Below are 11,077 nucleotides of genomic sequence, written 5' to 3' on the forward strand. Positions count from 1 at the left end.
GCCTGGGGCAATGGACCGTTGCACTTAATCCCCTACCTCTATTTACACAAAAGCTTTCAGTTAATCATATAGGGAAGTAGGCAAACAGAACAGACAACCCAGCCCTTTGTGGTTCATCTCCATTGTTGTTTATCTCCAAACAAGATATTCTTGGTTTAGAAAGGTGTGTACGTTTTCTGCTGTATTAACGCTAATAAGGAATCTTTACCTTTTGTCTTCCTTGTTCTTGGATTATTTTTTTATCTGATGATTTTGGGTACATAAGAAAGTGAATAAAGACAGCTGATTGCTGCTGTGCCTGAGCGAGCACCAGCCATCCCTTAATAAATCATTCATTTCGTCTGCAGTGTCTGCCTCTGTGTCTCTGACTTAGCCAGTGGACAGCAACACAGGAAAAGTAAAGAAGGTAGGTTGGGTAGAAATTTTGAGAAATTGAGGTACGAGGATTCTTTGGATAGGAAATACTGTTTTCATTTCTGCTTTGGATAACATGCTAGCAAATACAGAAGCTGAGTTAGCAATTGGAGGACTCCCTAAAGAACTCAAATGGTGTATTTTGTTTTGGAGATTAAGGTTGGCTATCAAGTAGAGGCAGGGGAGTTGAGGGCATAAAACAGGGGAAGAAAAAAGTCAAATAAGACTGAGTGGTTTTCATTTAAACCCAGTTTTACTGGCCAGGCGAGGCGACTCATGCCTGTAATCCCAGCACTCTGGAAGACCAAGGCAGGTGGATTGCTTGAGGAGTTCCACACCAGCCTGAGGAAGAGCAAGATCTCATCTCTACTCAAGCTGGGTGCTGTTGCTCACACCTGTACTCCTAGCACTCTGGGAGGCTGAGGTGGGTGGATTGCGCTGAGCTAACAGGTTCCAGACCAGCCTGAGCAAGAATGAGACCTTGTCTTAAAAAATAACAAGGCGTTGTGGCAGGCACCTGTAGTCCCAGCTACTTGGGAGATTGAGGCAAGAGGAATGCTCAAACCCAAGAGTTTGAGGTTGCTATGAGCTATGATGCCATGGCATTCTACTCAGGGTGACAGAGGGAGATTATGTCTCAAAAATAAACATACAGGCTCAGCACCTGTGGCTAAAGCAGCTAAGGTGCCAGCCACATTCACATGAGCTGGCGGGTTCAAATCTAGCCCAGGCCTGCCAAACAATGTCAGCTGCAACCAAAAAATAACCGGGCGTTGTGGCAGACACCTGTAGTCCCAGCTACTTGGGAGGCGGAAGCAGAAGAATCACTTGAGCTCAGGAGTTTGAGGTTGCTGTGAGCTGTGATGCCACAGCACTCTACCCAGGGCAACAGCTTGAGGCTCTGTCTCTAAATAAATAAACAAAAAATAAATAAAACAAACAAACAGAGGACTACAAACTTCATATGGATGGGCTCCTTATTATGCCATGCAATCATACTTTGTCCCAGTCAATTTTTCTAGTCTCTAAGCTGGCTATTTTGTACATTCTGTCCTCTAGTGTTGTTTAAACCACACAAACTGTTCTCCACTTTCTGGCAGATAGCCTTGCCTCCTGCTTAAATAAAATATTAAAACTATCCCAAACGTGTCGAATTGTATATATTAAATATGTGTAGAGGATTTTTTGTATATACATTATATACTGCAATAAACTCAAAAAAAATTAAAATTATCCTACATGAATTCCAGCGTCTTTCTACCACTCTACCTACATCTTTTCCTCTTCCCTCCGTTTACAACTGAGAAAGCCTCTCTTACTAAAATAAATTACTCCATCCTTCCTCTTGGTTCTGAATTCCATTGTAAGTTTTCTCAAAGGTTAGCATCTTCCAGCTATCTCCTAACTTTCACCTGGATTATTCTCATCAATGTAAAAAAACCGTTCTTCTCTCTCATCTTCAAAAATCCTTTCAGTTGTTGCCCTAGAGCTCTGCCCATCAGTGATAAACTTTTTTTTTTTTTTTTGTAGAGACAGAGTCCCACTTTATGGCCCTGGGTAGAGTGCCGTGGCCTCACACAGCTCACAGCAACCTCCAACTCCTGGGCTTAAGTGATTCTCTTGCCTCAGTCTCCCGAGTAGCTGGGACTACAGGTGCCCGCCACAACAACCGGCTATTTTTTTGGTTGCAATTCAGCCGGGGCCGGGTTTGAACCCACCACCCTCGGTTTATGGGGCCGGCGCCTTACCGACTGAGCCACAGGCGCTGCCCAGTGATAAACTTCTTATAAACAGCTATCTATTCAATCTTCTTACCCGGTCACATTTATTTTTCAACCCATTCCAACCCGGTTCTGCTCTATCCATTCCCACCCAAGGTGCTATGAAGCTGTTTTCTTCACTATCAATTTCTACCCTCACTTGACTTGAATTTCCAATGGCAACACAGCTGACTCCTTCTTTGAAACTATCTTCCTTCAGAGTTTTTATGAATTTATTTTCGTTCACCCTGCCCCACCTTCCAGTAGTTTTTTTCTGCCACCTTTACTGGCTTCTTGGTGACCTTCAAAACTCAGTTCTGGGGTTTCTTTTTCTCTTGCTCTACACTTTGTGGTCCTAGGTGACCTCGTCCAATCTCAGACTATAATATAGTACTCTGTTTATCAGTGATTTTCAACCAGTGTGCTGTGAAAAATCTTAAAGACTCTGTTTCGGGGTGGCTCCTGTGGCTCAGTCAGTAAGGCTCCAGCCCCATATACCTAGGGTGGCAGGTTCAAACCCAGCCCCACCTAGGGTAGCAGGTTCAAACTGCAACAAAAAAATAGCCAGGTGTTGTGGCGGGCACCTGTAGTCCCAGCTACTTGGGAGGCTGAGGCAAGGGAATCACCTAAGCCCAAGAGTTGGGAGGCTGCTGTGAGCAGTGACGCCACGTACTCTACCAAGGGTGATACAGTGAGACTCTGTCTCTACAAAAAAAAAAAAGACTGTCTCAAAACAAAAAAAATAAAAAGTCACCTGGCCCATTCTCATTTTTTTGTGAGGCACTTCCTGGTCACATGTTCTTGATTGTTTACATATTTTCAGCCTGCTCATTAGAATCTGAACTATGCAGGAACAGTGATACTGTCATGCTCAGCACAGTATCCTCAACACCTATAGTGACATGTAGCAGGTACCTGATCTATATTTGATGAATGAAACAACTGAATGAGTGAATAAAACCTGCTACCTTGCTCTGATGCCATCTACTACTTTCTATACCAAAGACCTTCTACATTCTTTTTTCCTTATCTTACTTTCAGAGAGCTCAACATTCCCCAATGCCATTCCTGCCTGCCTCTGCCTTCTCAAGTTACTATCTTCTTTCTTTTTTTTTTGAGACAGAGTCTCACTATGTTGCTCTTGGTAATGCAGTGGTGTCACAACTCACAGCAACCCCAAACTCTTGGGCTTAAGCAATTCTCCTGCCTCAGCCTCCCAAGTAGCTGAGACTACAGGTGCCACCACAATGCCTGGCTATTTTTTTGTTGTTCCAGTTGTCATTGTTGTTTAGCTGGCCCAGGCCAGGTTCAAACCGGCCAGCCTCGGTGTATGTGGCTGGCGCCATAACCACTATGCTACGGGCTCCGAGCCTCTTTCATTTTTTTTTTTACAAAATACTCTTTGAAAGAGAATTTTACATTAGGTCTCTACTTCATTACTTCCTAATCACTCCTCAATCCACTGCAATCTCTTGCCTTCCTGATCATTTTACTAGAACTGCTTTCAATGAGGACAACTGAACTTCTAGTTTGCAAAATTCAGTGGCTTTTTATATTTCATGTTATGAGATTGACCTCTCTCTGAAGCAGTGACACTGGTGACTTTTTTTTTTTTTCCTTAAGATTTTTCTCCTCCTTATGGTTCTGGAAGAATATAGTGCCTGATGTTTAATAAACATCTGCTGAACTAACAAATGTCTTTTTTTTTCTTCCTGTTTCTTTTATTCTTTTTGTTATCCTTTGCTGCTTCTCCTCCTGGAACATAAGCTATGCAGGTGAACAGTGATACTGTTACCTGTTAAATACTCATGCTCTTCAATTTTGAGTTCTTTTTTTTTATTTACTTTTTATTTTTTTAGAGACAAAGTTTCACTTTGTCACCCTCGGTAGAGTACCTTTAGCTCTTGGGCTTAGGTGATTCTCTTGCCTCAGCCTCCCAAGTAGCTGGGACAACAGGCACCCGCCACAATGCCGGGCTATTTTTGTTGCAGTTTGGCTGGGGCCGGGTTTGAACCCACCTCCCTGGTATATGGGGCTGACGCCCTAGTCACTGAGCCACAGGCGCCACCTGAATTCTTTTCTTTTAAGATTGATAATGAGGTGAGTGCGGTGCCTCTCACCTATAATCCTAGCACTCTGGGAGGCCAAGGCGGGTGGGCTGCTTGAGCTCATGAATTCCAGACCAGCCTGAGATACAGCCTCTAAAAATAGCTGGGCATTGTGGTGGGTGCCTGTAGTCCTAGTTATTCAGGAGGCTGAGGCAAGAGGATCGCCTGAGCCAGAGTTTGAGATTGCTATGAGCTGTGATGCCATGGCACTCTACCAAGAGTGACAAAGTGAGACTATCTTCATAAAAAAAAAAAAAAAAAAAAATTTTTTTTGATAATGATGATGGTGGGGGAATTTACTGAATGCTTGTTTACTTGCTCTCTCTCTTTTTTTGAGACAGTTCTTGCTCTGTTGTCCAGGCTGCAACACAGTGGTGAGATCATAGTTCATTCCTACTTCAAACTCCTGGGCTCCCTGGCTTCAAGTGATCCTCTTGCCTCAGTTTTCTGAATAACCTCTGACTACAGTCACATGCCACTGCACTTGGCTAATTTCTTTCTGTAGAGGAGTCTTGCTATGTTGACAAGGCTGGTCTTAAACTCCTGAGCTCAAGTGATTCTCTGCCTCGGGCTCCCAAAGTGCCAAGATTATAGGTGTGAGTCACTGCACCTGGCCTACTTTTCTAAGTGCTTTATACATATATGCCTTATCTCATTTAGTGTTCTAAATAACCTATAAGATAAGAATTCTTATTATCTAGTAATTGTTTGGCATTTATCATGCGCCAAATACTAAGTTAAATATTTTATACACATTGTTTCACTAATAAATATTTTATACACATCGTTTCACTAATGCTCATTATAATCCTTTGAGCTGTTAATACATTCACTGTACCAACAAGAGAAATTAGGTCCAGAGATGTCCAGTAACTTTCCAAAGGTCTCAGTGCACCAAATGGCAGAACCAGACTTGAATTCAAGCACTCTAACTCCACAGCACACCATAAGTATTACACTAGTACCCACTTAAGCACCTATCTGTCTATTCTTTTTCCTGGCTGATGTCATTCAATTCCTCATAGCTTCGACTACTACTATGTACCAAAGACTTCAAAATGTCTTTGGCTCTAACCTCTTTTCAGAGTCATAAACCAATTTCTAACCATCTACCAGATAATTTCACCAGTATAGTAAAAATATCAATCTTAGCATAGCCAAACTTGTGGACACAGCACTCCTCACAAACTTCCTCATTCTGCCTCCCGGCAGGTTACTGACATCACGCTCCAGCAGGTCGCTCAAGCCAGAATACTAGGAAGCCTTCTGAATACCTCTTTTTCTTATTCTACCTCCAAAAACAAATCTGCCCCCTTTCCCTCAAAACTCAGCCACAAGTTTAGATGAAGTCTTCATTCGCAGGCTTGGATTAGAGCACTAGCCCTTCAGTAGTAAACTATTCACTTCCCCTCTAGTCACCCCCTTTCCTTTCAAGCATTTTCTTTACTGCCAGGAGAATTACTTTTCTAAAATTAGCTCAGAAATTTTTGATAACCTCTTACTGCTCCCCAGATAAAATTTTAAATCTTTCTTTAACATGTCATAAAAAGGATACAATAGTGTTTGGTCTAGAGCCCTTTGCAGGCCTAATTTCTTATCACCATCCCTCACGTACCCTTGCTACCCTTTAATCCCTAAAGAGGTGGTATATATATTCTTTTACTCCTTCGTGTCTTTGCATATCTCTTCTTTCTGCCCAGGTTGCCTTTCTTCCTTCTTTGCTTCACTGTCGGCCATCTTTTTAAGATCAGTTCAAATATTATCTTTTCTGTGAAACTTTCATGATTTTTCCAGCAGAAATAGTATTTTATAGCCAGGGCCATCCCACTCAGGACTGAGCAATAAACAGCAGCTCAACTGTGATTCTCTTGCTGAACCATCTTTTTTTTTTTCGTTTAATTGCTGAACCGTCTTAAGACATGGTTTATTAACGTAAAACTCATGAGAAGACCTTCTTGATCTAACAAAGTACCAGAATGAACAAAAGATTAATATATTAAATACCTTCCAGTCCTTGGGATCAAGTGTTTTCAGCATGGGAAACTCTTCTAACTGCAATTCTTCATCTTCTGATTCTTCTGATAATTCTTTCTTATCCTCCAGTTCCTGAAAAGAGGCAGAAGCATTTCTGTTTCTCCTCTTAACAAAAGCTTCAAACCATCTTCCCACAGGTTCAACTTGACAAAGTGTAGAAGCTGTGATTGAAAGTGTTAAGAGAGGCTTCAATGTATTGCATGGAATAAATCTTTAAGGCAATAATTTTTTTCAGGAAATAAGATCAAAACAGTGATACTATCACAGTTCAATTTTAAAACCATGAACTAAGAAAATAATTGCAGGCATCTACCAGTTTACATGAGGGTTTGTAAGATATTATCATTTTCTTTTTTTTTGTAGAGACAGAGTCTCACTTTATGGCCCTCGGTAGAGTGCCATGGCATCACACAGCTCACAGCAACCTCCAACCCCTGGGCTTAAGTGATTCTCTTGCCTCAGCCTCCTGAGTAGCTGGGACTACAGGTGCCCGCCACAACGCCCAGCTATTTTTTGGTTGCAGTTCAGCCGGGGCCGGGCTTGAACCTGCCACCCTCGGTATATGGGGCCGGCGCCTTACCAACTAAGCCACAGGCGCCGCCCAATATTATCATTTTCTAATATTTGATCAATGTCTCCCAGTTTTCTGACAAAACAGCAATGTCAACAATAAATCAAAACTCTTCTGAGGACCTAGGCTCGGTGGCTCACACCTGAAATCCTAGCACTCTGGGAAGCCAGGGCCTATGGATTGCTTGAGCTCAGGAGTTCCAAACCAGCCTGAGGAAGAGATCTCAGGCTGAGGAGTTGAGTTAGAGATCTCAACTAAAAACAGAGAAACTAGCCAGGCTTTGTGGCCCACGCCTGTAGTTCCAAGTACTCAGAAGACTGAGGCAAGAAGATTGCTCAAGCCCAAGAGTTCGAGATTGCTGTGAGCTATGATGCCATAGCACTCTACTGAGGGCAACAGAGTGAGACTCTGTCTCAAACAACAACAATAACAACAACTCTTCTGAGGATATGAGAGAAAGGTGAGGAACAAGAAGAAATGTTGCAAAATGCTTTACATTTACACCAATAATTGTAACAAAGCATTAAGTCTGGCTCACACCTGTAATCCTAGCACTCTGGGATTACAAGGCAGGTAGACTGATTGAGCTCAGGAGTTAGCTCCAAACCAGCCTGAGCCAGACCACATTTCTAAAAATAGCCAGACAGCTCTAAAAATACCCAGGTGTTATGGTGGGTACTTGTAGTCCCAGCTACTTGGGAGGCTGAGGCAAGAGAATCGCTTGAGCCCAAGAGTTTGAGGTTGCTGTGAGCTTGGATACCACAGCACTCTACCCAGGGCAACAAAGTGAGACTGTCTCAAAAAACAAAAAAATGAAAAAACAAAGCATTAAATAGTGACAAATTGTCCCCAAGGGCAAGCTTCATCAAAAACAGAAAAATGTAAAACTGTTTAGATTATCTTATTTATTAAAGTCTTGAACTGAAGCAACTCTTAAAAAATTTGAGGTCTTCACTAGCAAAGATCTGTTCTGAAAGACAATTTGTCAAGCAGCTATAGGGAATTTACAACTGTGCTGTAGTGGAACAAACTCTTGATCTGAACCCACAAGCTCTAGGTTTTATCTAGGTCCGACAATTGGTGGCTATGTGACCTGAAATAAGACAAGGATGTCTTCACCTTCAAAATGGGAACAATACTGATCTCGTTCAGTTCCTAGGAAGACAGAATGTAAAATCATAAAATCACTCTGAAAAATAACAAACTTGTAGAAAAGACTATCTACTTCTGAGAAGTGAGAGTAAATCAGCAAAAAAGATAAATGCATCAGGAAAAAAAACCCTAAACATCTTTAATTTTAGCTTCATATTCCATAAGAAAGCAAGAAGTTTTTTCTGTTTAGTAATGAATTAACCCAGATGAGTTTTCCCTTATACTTCGTCGTCACAGTTTTCTAAAAAACAGACTTTTCATGTTGTAACTAGTTTGGGAAATTAAGTCTTCCTCCACCTTACATAGGAGAGGTTTTAATCACTATATTTAACAAGTACTATCTGTGTCGGGTGGGTGTGGCTTTCAAGAACATAGCCTTTCAAGCCTTTTCCTCTAACACAGAGATAAGCAAATGCAACACATGCCATAAGGTTTGTTCAAAGTCACATTTAACAAGAGCCTAATGTAATGGAATTAATGTAAATCATGACACTGGAGACTCTTGTTTATAATACCCACGACTGTCCTGGGCTATAAAATCTAAGAACCTGTGTAGGACAAGTTTTAACTGCAACGAGTGATTCTAAGTATACATACACAGATCTTTTCAGTAGCATATGCAAAGGTCTTTTAATACCCAGTATGAGATTCAGTATCTGAGTTTTGACAATGAAAAATTTAAGCAGGAGCAAACTTAGGGAGTTAGCAGCAAAGCTTTGTATGACCCCAGGCACGCGGGGTGCTCGCTGTGGGTAGTCTCTTTGCTGTAGGCAAGAAGATGTTTATGGAAAACTTTCTGGGTTACTGGGGGAGTGGGGTGGGAGCTGGGGGATTCAGCCCTAAACTGCTAAGCCCAATCCATGAGTCAGCAGCTGCGAGAGGAGGAACCAAGCGTAGAGGCAAAAGGAAGACACCCCTCACCCTTCTTCCTTCTAATCTAGGGTAGGATTACTATAAAGCAGGGAGCAAAAGGGCGCTGTCACGGTCCCACATGTCCCGGAGCTAGTCCCCATGGTCAAGGGTAGACAGATCCCAGAGTCGCCGAGGTAGAAGACAGGCAGAGCCGGCGGAGGCGGGACCGAGCCAAGGTTGAGTGGGCACTTACCAGAGATCAGCGACTGGATGACGGCGGTGCCCTGGCCATCCGAGGCGCTTGGCAGCAACAGCATGCTGGCTCCGGGTCTATTACTGCAGGCACAGAGGCTCACGTCCCAGGCCGAGGGCGCTTAGCGTCCACTCTGGCTCTACCTCTCAGTCCGAGCCTCGCGCCTTGGCTCTACGACGCCCCGGAACCGGCGCATGGAGACGGCCAATAATCACTTCCGGGATGGAGTTTTCCTGGTGCGACCACCAATCCCACCGCCGACCGCTCCAGCCAATGTGTGCAGCAGTTTAGTTCCTCCACTGACTCACATCCGGCTGGTCACCAAGGCACACGAAAGGATGGTTCCTACGCTCTCCAGTTTTTCTGTGAAAGAATTATTTTCCTCGTCCTGGTGGAATACTTTTAAAAGACGATTCTGTTATATTATTTTTATATTTATTTATTCATTAATTTTTGAGACAGAGTCTCACTTTGTCACCCTCAGTAGAGTGCTGTGGCGCGATAGCTCACAGCAACCTTAAAGTCTTGGGCTTAAGGGATTCTCTTGCCTGAGCCTCCCAAGTAGCTGAGACTATAGGCGTCTGCCACAACACGTGGTATATGCTTTTTATTTTTAAGTTCCTGCTACTTTTCTCTATTAGTCTGGACTAATACATACAACATGAGATTTAACTTCTTGAGCATTTTTAAGAGTACATGTCAGTGATGCTAAGTTTAATCTCATTGTTGTACAACCAGTCTCCAGAATGCTTTTTATCTTGCAAAACTGAAACTCTCCCAGCCACAGACAACCACCGTCTAGTTTCTGTCTCTAGGAGTTTGCCTTCTATAGGTACCTAATATAAGTGGGATCATGTAGTATTTATCATTTTGTGACTGGCTTATTCTCTTAGCATAGTGTAGTCAGGGTTCATCTGCGTTGTAGCATGTATCAGACTTTCATTCCTTTTTAAGGCTGAATAATATTCCATTTGTACACGCATGCACACCACATTTTATCCATTCATCTGTACATGGACCCAGGTTGTTTCCACCTGTTGGCTATCATGCTGCTTATGAATATGGATATATAATTATCTCTGAGACCAGGTTTTCAGTTCTCTTTGGTATATACCCAGAAGTAGTACTAGTTCTATTTTTCATTTTCTAAGGAACTACCATACTGTGGTTGTATCATTTTACATTCCCATCAGCAGTGCACAAAAATTCCATTTTCTTTATATCCGTTGTATCATTTTACATTCCCATCAGCAGTGCACAAAAATTCCATTTTCTTTATATCCTCTCCAACATTTATTTCCTTTTTTAAAATAGAGGTCCTAATCGGTATGAAGTGGCATCTCACTGGCTTCCATTTGTGTGTCCCTAACAGTCATGTTGGATCTTTTCATGTGTTTGTCACCCATGTGTATATCTTCTTTGGAGAAATGTCTATTTAAGTTCTTTGCTCATTTTAAAAACCAGATAGTCTTATGTCAAGTTGTAGAATAAATACACACATATATAAAATATATTGACACACAGATACATAATGTAGGAATATACACATATATTCATTACCAGAAATAGATTATCTTCACTCTTTTTGTAGATATAGCCACTACCTATCGTGTGCCTATTATGCCAAGTATTTTACAAACACTGTTACTTAATGCCTCCACAATCCTGTGAGGTAAAGGAGAAATTAAAGTTCAAAGGTCAAAGAACTTACTCGAGGCTGCCCACTAAAGGAATGACTAAATCTGGATTAACCTCATCGAACAAGCCAGGTTTGGTCTTGGAACGGGGGGACTAGAGATGGTGAGGGGCCACGGTACACTGACGTTCCCTCCGGGAAGACAGTCGGTCTTACAACTGCGACCTAGCACCGCAGTGCTGCCTCCGCGACTCAGTCCCGCTTCTCGAGCGCAGCGCAAAAGGGCCCGCGGAGCCC

At 42.4% G+C, this 11,077-nt stretch overlaps 1 protein-coding gene across 2 annotated transcripts in view; it reads right to left on the bottom strand.

The window, feature by feature from the left end:
- DNAJC2 (DnaJ heat shock protein family (Hsp40) member C2) overlaps nucleotides 1-11,000 on the bottom strand; it is a 39,445-nt gene extending 28,445 nt beyond the window's left edge. The window contains exons 1-3 of one of the 2 annotated variants that reach the window (XM_053553953.1): nucleotides 10,856-11,000; nucleotides 9,145-9,543; nucleotides 6,287-6,388 (exon numbers count right to left, since the gene is read on the bottom strand). In XM_053553953.1, coding sequence (XP_053409928.1) covers nucleotides 6,287-6,319 — 33 coding nt within the window. In that variant the 5' untranslated portion in view covers nucleotides 6,320-6,388; nucleotides 9,145-9,543; nucleotides 10,856-11,000. Of the gene's footprint in view, nucleotides 1-6,286; nucleotides 6,478-9,144; nucleotides 9,544-10,855 lie in introns of both variants that reach the window. The other variant, XM_053553952.1, reaches the window with a different exon arrangement.
- Between the last annotated feature and the right edge of the window lie 77 nt (nucleotides 11,001-11,077).

The sequence above is a fragment of the Nycticebus coucang genome, chromosome 11 (genome assembly GCF_027406575.1).
Source record: "Nycticebus coucang isolate mNycCou1 chromosome 11, mNycCou1.pri, whole genome shotgun sequence".
In the NCBI taxonomy this organism is placed as follows: domain Eukaryota; kingdom Metazoa; phylum Chordata; class Mammalia; order Primates; family Lorisidae; genus Nycticebus; species Nycticebus coucang.